A 12,048-nucleotide genomic window follows, 5' to 3' on the forward strand; every position below is an offset into this window, starting at 1 on the left:
CTCTCTGTCTCTCTCTGAGTCTGTCTCTCTATCTCTCTCTGACTCTGTCTCTCTCTGTCTCTGTCTCTCTGTCTCTCTCTGAGTCCATCTCTCTGTCTTATCTCTCTGACTCTCTCTCTGACTCTGTCTCTCTCTGACTCTGTCTCTCTCTGAGTCTGTCTCTCTGTCTTATCTCTCTCTTACTCTGTCTCTCTCTGTCTTGTCTCTCTGTCTCTCTCTGTCTCTGGCCTCCCCACCTGTACCCCACCTCCTCCTGGGCCTCACCTTGAACTCAGGGCTGAGCCGGATGAAGATGCTGGTCCTTCTGTCCCACAGCAACTCCAGGCCAGCGTTGGTATCCACCACCAGAAAGACGCCCATCTGGCGGATGGTGAAGGGCAGCTCCTGCCCTGTGCCCTCCCTGATCACCTCTGCCTTCCCGTTGCTCAGCCTCAGCTCGTAGCTCTGCACAGCAAGGAGGCTGCTCAGGGCCTGAGTGGGCCCCTGGGCCCCTCCTGTTCTCCCAGTCCCTGCTCTGGGCCTCCCAGAGGGGCCTTGACCACCTGGTCTCACTCACCCCCAGGAAGAGCCTTATGGCCTTGGAGCAGGTGGTGCCTGTGGTGCCACAGGGGACATTCTCGGTGACGACACGGAAGTTGTCCTGTGCACCGCTGCTCCCACCACAGTTGTCCTGGGGAAGCAGAGTGTCAGAAGCCAGGAGAAAAAGCCAAGTGGCCCACATGCACTCTGGGGCCACAGAGGACCTTGGCCATGAGGCAGTAGTGGTGTACCTGCACCAGTGTGTACTGGCAGTCGCCACTGAAGCTGTAGCGCTGCCCATCAAATGTGAGGTAATGGCCATCTCCATACACAGCACAGGTAGCTATGCAGGGATCATCCGTGCACTGCCACATCCTTCGGTCACAGGTGCTGGGCAGGACAGCTGAGAGTCAGGCCAGAGTAGGAGGGGGCAAGGGAACAGGAGGGGCAGCTGCAGGTGGGACAGGGCAGCTGGGGGCAGGAGGGGATGGGAGGGGGCGACCTCCCAGGGGCTCTGTGTGACTGGGGTGGGACAGCCAGGCCCCAGGGCAGCCAGCATCACAGATGCCGACTGGGCCTCATGGCACTGTTGCTAGGACACCCTCCTCGGAGTGGTGCGCTGCTCCGGATGGGCCAATGTGCATACCAGGTGTTGCAGCCCACCCGGATGGTCTGGCCAGCCTGGTAGCTGGCCTCGTTGTGTGTGCAGGGGCAGTTCTCCACCGCAATGCAGCCACCTTCACCGTCTGCCACCAGCCCGTCAGGGCACACGCAGCCAGGCACACACTGAGAGCTGTACTGCAGGGCCGAGAGACACATCGAGTGACCGGTGAGACTGTCCCAGGGACGACTCAGTCACACCACCTTGGAGGGACCCGCCTGGGGCCTAGGGAGCCACAGAAGCAGGGGACCTGGCCAGCACACAGGCAGGGCACCTCCTGGACACAGGCTATCAGGAGGCTGAAGGCCCTTTCATTCGGAGCTGCCCTTCAACCCAGGAGCACCCACAAGAGGCCCTCAGCAAGGAGTATAGGGGGTTCTGGGGCTGTCAGGAGGGGCTTACGCAGGCCATGTCCAGGGTGTAGCAGCTCTTCTGACAGCCAGCCCCGGCCACCCCGGGTGTGGCATTGTGGCAGTCGAAGTAGACCATGGGTGCAGTGCACACTGTGGGGAGTGGGATGTCAGGGGACCCACCACTCCTGCCAGGCTCTCTCCCAAGAACATGAGCTGCCCTAATGCCTGGACCCTTGTGTGCAGAAAGGACCTGTCTGTGCCACATGCACACTGTATGTGTGTGCACATGAGTGTGCACTGTGTATGTGTGCATGTATGTATGTACACTATATACACACATGTGTACATGTGTACACGTGCAGTGTGTACATGTGTGTGAGTGTATGTTCGTGTATATGTGCACGTGAGCCTGTGCAGTGTGTACATGTGTATGTGTGAGTGTACTGTGCACATGCACGCCTGTCTGTTGTACATTTGTGTGCCTTGTGCTATGCTTGTGTGTGCAGTGTGTACATGTGCTTGTGTGTGTGTGAGCATATGCATGAATGTGCCTTGTGCCTGTCCTTGTGTGTGCACATGTCCGTGTGTGCACATATGCATGTGCACATGTATGAGCGTGTGCTGTGTGTGCAGTACCCATACCCATGCCATCCGCTGGCAGAGCCCACAGGACACACGGAATGCCTGACCCAGAGAAGCTGACCAAAACCCCAGCCTGGTGCACTTGGGGTGAGGTTAAGCCGGAATGCACTGGGGGGCTTCTCATGGGCATTGTGAGGCCCAAGGGCTGTGGTCCTGACTCACCTGGTGTGGGGGCAGGGCCTCCGAGGCAGCTCAGCGTCCCCTGTGTGCAGGTGCTGCAAGGGGAGGATGGTCAGAGTGTGTCGGCCGCAGGCAGGCTCTGGGGACCCCCCCTTCCTCGGCAGGGCTCTTACCAGATGGCCCCGCTATCGTGCACTGACTCCCCGTTGGGAACCACGGCACCCCTGTGGTAGCAGGGACAGCTGGTGGCTGGCACACACACACCCGTGTCATCCAGGACAGTGCTCTCGGGGCAGGTACAGCCATCCACAGGCACAAAGGGGATGTGGCAAGTGATATCCCCCTCGCTCAGGGCGCGGCACGTGGGCTGGCAGGTGCTGATGTTGTAGCGGTAGGTCATGGACTTGGGGCAGGTGGTCATGGGCTTCTCTGAGCAGGGCAGGAAAAGAGTGAGCTGGTTACTGGGGCCACCACAAGGCCAGCCCCCCACCCAACCCTCAGGCCTCAGCCCGGTGCGGGGCCACTCACTGCAGACGCCATCTCTCCAACCATGGAGCAGCAGGCCCCGGGCGGCACAGGCGCGCACGTAGGAGGACAGGGCCGCGCACAGGCAATCCTCGCTCCTCTCACAGTTGCAGGTGTCGAACATGCAGTGCTGGGCACAGCAGCAGTGTCAGGGTCTGGCCCACATGGGGCCCCACATGTGGCCCTGCAATGGTTGCCCTGCAGTGCCCTCCCTCCCAGTATCTTCCCTGCTGCCTGGGGACCACCCAAGTCTCCATGAGGCCCTGACCTCTCAGCAGGATTGATGGTGGGAGTGCCAGGGAGAGGTGGCTGCATGGAAACCAGGGCCTGATCCTTGGCCGGCCCTGTACTCTCCCTTCAGCTAGGAAGCCTGGGGGTTTAGTGCCTGGGCCTGGTTTAGGGCCAAAGGCAAAGAGGACTTGGCGAATATATGGTGAGTAGATGGAGAAGCAGGGCACACAGCCAGAGGGACAGCCCAGTCCTCCCAGGAGGCAGCCACGAGGCCCAGTGTCAGGAGTGCCACCCTAGGAGAGAGGCCATCCTTACCAAGTAGAAAGTGAGGGGGTTCACGGCAGCATGGCAGGGGGCAAAGGGGCCTTGGGTGTCAGTCAGCAGTGAGCACCAGTGCTGAGCGTACTTCTCTGTGGGCAGAGAGGAGCAGCCATCAGTGGGCTCACTTGCCGGCCGGCCCTGCTGCTGGCCTGGGCTTTGGGAATCTGGCTTCCCTGGACAGACACTTCCACAGGTGACATGGTGTCCTCCCCTTCACTCAGACCACCACCTGCTAAGGGCACCAGTGGCCTCCACCTTGGACAGACAAGTGAGGCCCTTCTAGTCCCTCTGGCCACAGTGGATGGGAGGAGTCCAGGACCAGCCAAAACAGCCTCCTGCCCTTCCCCTTCCCCTGGCGCAGGGCCCCAGTTCACAGTGCTCTGTGCCAGCTATGAGTTGGCCCCACGTGAACACACGCACCGTTCTCCACGCTCAGGGAGCAGGGATCCTCGAAGCTGCTCCTGACGTTGGGGCAGGCAGCCCGGGTCTTCCAGGTGTTGGCAAAGGCCACAGCCGTGCCCTCTACCACCCCACTGAGGGCTGTGAAGTCATCAGCCTGGTTCTGGTTGAAGTTCCCACACAGGCCTTGGGAAGGGAAGGCAGTGAGGCCTCACGCTCTGGCTGACGAGGTGGGCTTAGGGGACTGGGAAGGCGATGCCTCTTACCACAGGTCAGCCCATGGAACTCAGGTGCCAGCCTCACAAACACCTGCATGGTGGGTACCAGCTGGATGTCCACCTGGAGGCCCAGGTTGGTCTGAGCAATGATGAAGAAGGTGGAGGGTCTGAAGAGGGTGACATTGGCTGTGAACACAGAAAATGAGGGTTTTATGGGGCAGTGGGGACAGGACCCTGGCTGGCTGGGGGATGGAGGGACTGGCACCCTTACCTGTAGACACAGGCAGCTGGGTATAGATCTGGTTCACAAACACCTCCCCACTGGCCTTCACCTCGACCACCTGAGGCAGAGCAGAGTAGCCAGAGTCAGCACAGGGCCAGGCCTACACTGTGTCCCCAGAGGTGATAACACCCTGTCCCCCACCCCAGGTCTGCCTCCTCCCGGCTCCCCTCAGCCCCCTGACCACACTCACTGTCTGCGCCCCACCCAGGCTCAGCGTCACACTCCTCAGGCAGGTCTCGCTGTCCGTCAGCCCACACCTGCGCAGCTCGGCCAGCACAGTAAAGGTGCTGTCGCCACAGGGCTGTGGGACACAATAGGGATCCTCACTCTCTACCCTCCCAGCTTCCCCTGCTCTGGCCTGTGCTGCCTGTCCTCTCAGGAAGCCCCTGTTCCTCAGGAGCTGCTCATCCTCATAACCCTCAAGGGAGGTGCTTTCAGGACCCCCATGTGGGGACACTTGGGCACACCCAGAGGAATCTCAGTGCACTCACTGGGTGACAAGTCTGAGAAGGTTGCCCCGTACAATTCTAGCCCTGTAGCCTTGTAGGGAGGGCAAAGCCAGAGAGGCCGAGACTCTCAGTGTCTGCTGGGGTGGGGCACGGGGCTCGGGGCAGTGACACCACTTATAACCTGCAGTGTGGGCACAGGACACCATCGTCTGTCCAAACCCATGAAATGTACAACGTCAAGAGTGAGGCCTGGCATAAGCTGCAACCCCAGGCAGCCTCAGAGCATCAGCACAGGCCCCACATTTAGGGATAGACATTTGTGGCAATTCTCTGTGCTTCCCTCTCAATTTACATAAACCAAAGACTGTTCTAAAGAGCAAAGTCTATTAAACAAAACCCAAGCTACAGAGCAGCCAGGGCGCTGAACGTGGGTCCCCCAGTGCTGGAGGCTCTGACCAGAAACCTCAGGGCCCTTGGGGCCTTGCACTGGGGAGCTGAGGGGCTTCCTTGAGGTCTCAGCATGGGGACCTCCACGGGCTGCCCCAGGAGCAGCAGCAACAGGCGGCCAGGCTGGGGAAGGCTGACAGCCACTGCCTGGGAGGACACTGAGTGGCCACAAGCCGCACCTTAGCCAGCACATAGCTGCAGTCCCCATGCACCGTGTACTGCTTCTCGTCAAATGTGGAGAAGTGGGCGCCTCCGAGCACAGAGCAGGTGCCTGGGCATGGGACCTCCTGGCAGCTCCACCGGCCTCCAGAGCAGGTGCTGGAATCAGAGGCCATGGGTGAGTGCCAGCCCTGGGCACTGTCTCTACCTCTGAGCCAGCCCGCAGGGGTCTCAGCCAGACAGGGAGGGCAAGGGCCGTCCCAGTGCACATCCTGGGGGCTGGAGGGAAGAGCCCACATATACCAGTTGGTGCAGTCTGTGGTGTAGACGGCCCCTGGAGCGTAGGTGGCCCCGTTGTATGTGCAGGCACACTGGGACGCAGGGATGCAGCCAGACTGCCCAATGTCATCAAACACCAACCCTGGGGGTGAAGGGGGCAGGTGGGCCAGGTGCCAGCCCCCACTTCCATGTTGTGGGTGTATGGAGAGGATGGGTCTCTGACCCCCTGCCCCTCCCATGGCCCTGTAGCAGAGGCCTCAGACAGCCTCAGAGGCCCAGGGACACTGTGGACAGGGCGGGGGTCTGGCACCCAGGACACGTGGGTGTCTCTGAGCCTCACCGTCCGGGCAGAAGCAGCCGGCAACACAGTGGTCCTCGCAGGCCTGGGAATGCTCCATGTAGGAGCAGGTGTCTGCACAGGGTGAGCGGCACTCATGGTACTGCATGTTATGAGGGCACGTCTGGGCTGCAGGGCAACAAGAAGACAGCTCACGTCATGTGGCCAGCCCTAGGCAGTATGGCTCGAAGCAGGGGCAGGGACACAGGCACTCACGGCATAGGTGAGGGGCCCGCCAGTCCTGGGGCAGGCCCCCAGCGTGGGCGCACTGCCGGGAGTATTCAGCAAGGGTGTGGCAGACGCAGCTGAGCCGGTCAGTGTGTTCACAGAGACACAGGTCCTGGCGGCAGGCCTCCAGGTAGCGGGCAATGTCGACCAGGGCCACGCAGCCTGCAAGCAGCTGGCTCCCCAAGACCTCCTCGCAGATGCCCTGTGAAGGCCAAGTGTGCACACTGAGCCCTGGTCCAGGGCCCCACGGAAGAAAGGTCTGAAGCGTTCTCCCACCCCTGCAGGCCCCCATCCACTCCAAGCCTTACAATGTCAGTCGAGCAGTTCGTTAGGGGTTCGGGGTCAGGGTCCTGACATAGCTCTATGGGGCCGTCCATCTTCTGCAGGTTCCCAAACTCCAGAGGTGTCAGCCTGGTGTCTATGGAGCACAGAACCCAGTGTCCGGGCAGTGTGGCCCTGGGTTCCTGCCCCTGGGGTGGGCTAGAAGGGCCATTTGTGGGCCTGCCCTCCCAAGGTTGCCTCCCTGCCCACACTGCCATGAGACCCTCAGGAAGTCTGGGATGATGTGAAGGCCAGCACAGGGGCATCCAGGGCTGCAGGGTGATGGCCTGAGGCATCACTGATATGGGACCCTGAGCCACCTGTTTGCTGGGCTGGGACACTGCACAGGGCACCAAGGATGAACCTGAGTCTTCTTGGCCCTGGACCTGCACAGGATCCCCCTAGGCAGGGCTGCAGAACACTCAGCAGACTAGACACCTGACAGAGGACTTGGCAGAGGGGAACAGGGGTCAGGGGCTCTGTTTGGGGCAGACCACATTTGCAAGGCTACTGCTTGGTGGCAGACAATGTCAAGGACGAAGGTGGCAGGTCCATAATTTCAGGTGAGGGTATGCAGTCAGCAGTGCCCAGAGCAGCCACACTGAGGGCAGGGCCCAGCAGGTGATTGGTTCCCCTACAGCCCTAAGGCCTACTGGGACTGTGTGCACATGTGTCTGTTCACCCCGAGTGCACACTACTTGAGACTCTGAGGACATAGCTGGCGTGGGCACCAGGGTCCTTACTGTGGGAGAGGAACTCGTGGACCTCAGGGCTGCCGTTGAAGTCCCCACACAGCCCACAGGTCTGGTTGGCGTACTTGGGGTCCAGCTCCAGCTGCAATGGGAGGGGACATTAGGCACTGTCCCCACCAGGGCTGCCTGGATAGGTAGGACAGCCCAGACCCCAAGGGGGACCTGGAGGCTCACAGATGCACTGCAGGGCCTCTGTCTTGGGGGCAGGCACAGGCCACAGGAACCTGTTCTTGCCCACTGTGTGGGTGAGCCTGTTCAAACCTGCTTTGCCAGGAGGTTCGGTGCCCCATCCCCACCCTCTGTCCACACACCGTCCGCCCTCGTCCCCCCCTCACCAGGAGGCTGTCGTCCTGGTTCCACATGAACACTATGCCCACTCTGGCCACCACCCTCAGGTGGCTACCACTGTGCTGGATGAGGACCCCGGACTGGCTGAAGGGCAGCTGGACCCTGCAGAGAGAAGTGGGCAGAGGTGCTGAGGGGCACAGTTGGGGAGGGTTCCCAGGCAGAGAGGGACTTATAGCAATAGACATGACCTGTGCCTCATTCACTGCACCCATGGAGCCACATGTGGGACAGAACTAGTGCCCTGGAGCGCAGATCTCGAGGAGCTGGGCAGGCTAGAGGGAAGCACCTGTGCCCCATCCACTCTCAGGGTTTGTGAATGAACCCATGGCCCTCCATGACTGTGATGCTCCGCTGGACCCCATCCAGCACTGCCCAGCTATCCGGGGCCCAGACTCACAGGCGGCTGTTGACCAGGACGGAGGTCTTGGTCAGCTCCACCACCATGCCATCGAGCTTCATGACGATCCTGCTCGGAGTGGTGGTGTGGGGCTCCTGGCCACGGCGCACCTGGATGTTGAAGTCCTCGTAGGCGGCCCCACAGTGTGCAGAGAACACGTAATTGCAGAGGCCAGGGAAGCGGAAGACATCGCCATCGAAGGTCTTATAATGGAAGTTGCCCCAGGTGCTGCAGACCCGCCCGTTGTGGGCCCCGTGCAAGGCTGCAGCCAAAAAGGTGAGCCTTGGAGGTGCCACCCTGCCCCCTGTGCTCCACACCTCCCAGCATTCCCTGAAGTGAGCATTTAGGGGGCCTGGCTGTGTTATGGAGTCCTAGCACTGTGCTCATGGAAGCTTTGGGCCCTTCTTCAGGCCTATGCAGTGCCCCCAAAGCTGGGACTCCCTTTCAGACAGTGCCTCCAGGTCTGAGGGAGGGAGCTCACCAAACCCACACCTTTCCACCCTGACCCCTGGTTTCTCTCACCTCGAACCATGGGGATGGTCCTCAGGGGCGGCAAAATCGTCACCCCGCGGAGTAGGTTGCCTGCAGAAACAGGAGTTCATGGGTGCATGCCTGGCTTCAGGATGGGGGGTCTCCACAACTGGGAAAGAGCCCAGAGTTGACCAGTCCAAGCTACCGGCACTAAAGTCCACTGGCCTCCACGTGAGTGGGGGCTCCCTGAATGTCCTGTGTGCTTGGTGCATCTGTATCTACAGCTCTCTAACCATTCCGGCTGTCACCTGCTGAAAGCCTTGTGGGGTAGACAGCTCCCACAAGAGGCCAAACCACAAATCCCTGAGTCGGGCTGGGTGCCTTGGTGCACGCCTGTGAACCCAGCACTCTGGGTGATGGGAGGATCGCTTGAGGCCAGGGGTTCCAGGCTGCGGTGAGCTCTGATTGCACCACTGCCCTCCAGCCCAGGCAACAAACAGAGACTATCTCAAAAAAAAAAAAAAAAGAGAGACTCAAAAAATGCCTAAGTCAACATTAGCAGCTCAAAACAGTCTCTTGGGAGCTGAGATTGGGCTCAGGCCCCTTCCTGTTTGGCCCACAGCCCGAAGACCACTCGCCTTGGGGCCCTCGCCCACCTGCCTCTGCAGGGGCTATAGAGGATGTTCCACCAAGGCCTGAAGGTGCATTTGACACTGAAATATCCAGAGTTAAACCAGGAGGAAAGGAGTCCGGAGCCCAGTCTAGATCACAAGTGTGCTTGCTAGCCTGGCAGGGGACATGGGGTGCAGCCAGCCTGTCACCCCCTCTGCAGGTCCCTCCAGGAGGTGAGGCTGCAGAGGGCAGTTACTGTGACCAACCAGGGCCATGTGTGGGAGTCCTCCTGGCTGCCCCTCTACCCCAAGCTCTGACCCCTCAGCATGGCCAGCTGAATCCACTACAAGATCAGTGCCCCAGGGGTGAACAGGGGCTGGATGTCAACACTTACTGTTGGGCCCCTGGGGGACAGGAGGGAGACCCAGGTGGTGCTCATAGCTGGACGAGCTGTCCTGGGTGTGGCCTGCAGGAAGAAGAGCCAGGCTGAGGACCTACATCCCAGGCATTTTGGGCTACTCGCCACAGACACAGTGAGAGAGGGACAGAGGGACAGAGCAAAGGGGTGGCCTCAGTGAAGGCCTTCTCTGCACCAGTGGGGGCCCAGGGCCAGGGGATCTCTGTCCGCTTGAGCTGGGTGTCTGAGGTCCCTGGGCTCTCCAAGGGACATTTATTCTCACTGACTGTCTCCATCCCCAGAAGCCCTGGATAGAGATCCCTGAGGGATCAGACAGTAGGGACACAGTGGGTCACAGTTTGTCACCAGATGAACCCCAGAGGTAGAAGAGCCATGTGGGGTGGGCTCCTCACCAGCCGAGGCAGAGGAGTGGGTGGCATTGGACCCGCAGCCCCCAGAGGACTGGGCTTGAGTGGCTGGTTTCTGGGGTCCACAGAGTATCTGCAGCCCCTGCAGACCAGCCTAACAGCAGGGCATCCACCACTCCCAGGGGACCCTGGGAAGGGGTCTTTGGCCTCCACCTGGAGTCCCCAATCCCTGCACCTGTGGCCAAGTGGTCTCAGGGAAGGTGGGACCCTGACTCCATGCTCCTGCCCCTAGTGGGCCCAAGCACCCCAGTTAGGAGGACAGGCCCCTCACGGAGCCCTCACTCACCCCTTCCCTGGCCCTGCCCCTTCCGCCCCTCCTCAGAGCAGCCCTGGGGGAGCAGAGTGGAATGAAAGGAGAAGCAGCAGGTGGGGCCTAGTCTGCAGCAGCAGGTGGGGCCCCTTCTGCAGCTCCAGGTGGACCACAGCTCAAAGCACCCCAAGCAGGCGGGGATGGGGGTCTTCCTGGCTCCAAATCATCCAGCAGAGGACCAGAGGCTGGGGCCAGGGCTGTGCAAGCAGGGAAGCCACCAGCCCAGGCACATCACCCCTGGGTCCCAGGGCCCAGTTGTCCCCTGGGAGGACATGTGATCCTAGGTGAAGGGGCCAGCCAGACCACAGGACCCTGATCCTCCTGTGTCGCCCTCACAGCCCTGTGGGGTATACTACCACACCTCCCATTCAAGGTGAAAACCCCCACGAGACCCCTGTGGAGGCCCAGACTCCAAGCTCAAGCTGGAGAATGGGCGTGTGGAGGTGTCAGAGCTGCAAGCCCCACTCCGACAGGCCTGGTCCAAGGGAGGGTACAGTAGCAGGGCAGGGGGCTCCAATAGGCGGGCTCCTGCCTCCTCTTTAGGGCCCTACAGCCCACAGTGTGCCCCAGGCCCAAGGGCTCAAAACCACATGGCAGTGGCTGGGCCCCAGGTCTGAGAACCACTCGTGGGCACACACAACCTCTGATGCCCACACCCAACTACAGTTGCCCACACCCATGGCAGAGACGGAGCTGCCGGTGCTCACCCAGGCCATGGGAGCACAGCCACAAACAGGAGTCCTACCTGTGTGCTGGGCACAGGCCAGGGTGAGAGCCAGGGCCCAGAGCGGGGCCAGACCCCTCCTGCCGACACCCATGTGGGTCCTGGGAGGTGCTTGGCAGCTTCTGAGGAGAGACCAGAGGCGTCAGGGCCTTTTGTAGCCCCAGGACTGACTCCAGCCCTGGTGGCCTCAGTGTGAGTGGGGCGGGGCTTGTAGTTCCCCACCCTGGGGGTGCAAGCAGGGGAGGGTGTGTCTGACAGCAGGGCCAGGTGCCCTGAGCACTTTCTGAGTACTGGCTGGCAGGTGCTCTCCCAGCCCAGACTTCCTCAGATGCTATTTTTCACCCCCAGGCTGACCTGTGGACCCCTGGTGCCAAAAGAAGCCACAGCATCGCCCAGAATGACCAAATGCTGCCCTGAGGCTGCCCCAACCATGCCTGGACAGCCCAGTTCACCCTCTGCAGAGAGAGGCTCAGTGGGAGGCAGCAGTCCCAAGCAAGGGGTGTACCCCAGGTGGGACCCTGAGAGGGACCCCAGGCGTACAGCAGTCCCCCGCGCAGTGCTGCCGGTAGCTAGCTGACCGTCCAGATGGCTCCAGCTCCTGACCTAAGGAGGGCAGGGGATAGCCTCAGACCCACTCTATTCATAGTATGGCCTCTGCTTCCAGGGCTGAGAGTGCTTGGTGCCCACCAGTTGGACAGCTGCTCACTGGCCCCAGCCTGAAGAATCCCCGCCAAACCTTTGCCCTGATAGCCCCAGCCCACAGTCTGTGGTCTGGCCTTGTCTGGGCACCCAGGACACTGAGACTGGATTATCCCTCCCAGGTGGCCACAAAGTCCCCCCAGCCAAGGTCAGCAGCTCTATTGCCTACAAGATGGGCCTGACCAGGAGGCGCCACATGGGAGGAATGGCAGGAAAGGGAGAGACGGGCTGGGTGGGGGATGCCTCAAAGTTGTTCTGAGCATTTGCTTCTGGCTCTCCTGGGGCCTGTACCAAGCTCCTTAAGTTCTAGTTTTCCACCTCTGTGCCCCTCATCCCCTATCTCAACCCCAGTGCCTGGGAGACAGAGTACACACATGGCAGGGGTGTGGAGACACGGGAAGCAATGAGGGAATGAGTG

General features: G+C 60.9%; 1 protein-coding gene across 1 annotated transcript in view; it reads right to left on the reverse strand.

The window, feature by feature from the left end:
* The window catches only part of MUC5AC (mucin 5AC, oligomeric mucus/gel-forming), a 31,839-nt gene extending 20,814 nt beyond the window's left edge, over positions 1 to 11,025 (reverse strand). The window contains exons 1-24 of the mRNA XM_012813313.1: positions 10,953 to 11,025; positions 9,467 to 9,538; positions 8,512 to 8,571; positions 7,990 to 8,251; positions 7,580 to 7,694; positions 7,236 to 7,326; positions 6,480 to 6,589; positions 6,160 to 6,373; positions 5,947 to 6,072; positions 5,631 to 5,748; positions 5,348 to 5,486; positions 4,463 to 4,573; positions 4,261 to 4,330; positions 4,038 to 4,175; positions 3,793 to 3,957; positions 3,367 to 3,461; positions 2,824 to 2,950; positions 2,469 to 2,724; positions 2,338 to 2,390; positions 1,583 to 1,683; positions 1,166 to 1,317; positions 771 to 909; positions 557 to 670; positions 265 to 444 (exon numbers count right to left, since the gene is read on the reverse strand). Of these exons, the coding sequence (XP_012668767.1) occupies positions 265 to 444; positions 557 to 670; positions 771 to 909; positions 1,166 to 1,317; positions 1,583 to 1,683; positions 2,338 to 2,390; positions 2,469 to 2,724; positions 2,824 to 2,950; positions 3,367 to 3,461; positions 3,793 to 3,957; positions 4,038 to 4,175; positions 4,261 to 4,330; positions 4,463 to 4,573; positions 5,348 to 5,486; positions 5,631 to 5,748; positions 5,947 to 6,072; positions 6,160 to 6,373; positions 6,480 to 6,589; positions 7,236 to 7,326; positions 7,580 to 7,694; positions 7,990 to 8,251; positions 8,512 to 8,571; positions 9,467 to 9,538; positions 10,953 to 11,025 (3,081 nt within the window). The remainder of the gene's footprint in view (positions 1 to 264; positions 445 to 556; positions 671 to 770; positions 910 to 1,165; positions 1,318 to 1,582; positions 1,684 to 2,337; positions 2,391 to 2,468; positions 2,725 to 2,823; positions 2,951 to 3,366; positions 3,462 to 3,792; positions 3,958 to 4,037; positions 4,176 to 4,260; positions 4,331 to 4,462; positions 4,574 to 5,347; positions 5,487 to 5,630; positions 5,749 to 5,946; positions 6,073 to 6,159; positions 6,374 to 6,479; positions 6,590 to 7,235; positions 7,327 to 7,579; positions 7,695 to 7,989; positions 8,252 to 8,511; positions 8,572 to 9,466; positions 9,539 to 10,952) is intronic.
* Between the last annotated feature and the right edge of the window lie 1,023 nt (positions 11,026 to 12,048).

The sequence above is a fragment of the Otolemur garnettii genome, unplaced genomic scaffold, assembly GCF_000181295.1.
Source record: "Otolemur garnettii isolate 467f Iridium unplaced genomic scaffold, OtoGar3 scaffold00260, whole genome shotgun sequence".
NCBI classification, from domain to species: Eukaryota; Metazoa; Chordata; class Mammalia; order Primates; family Galagidae; genus Otolemur; species Otolemur garnettii.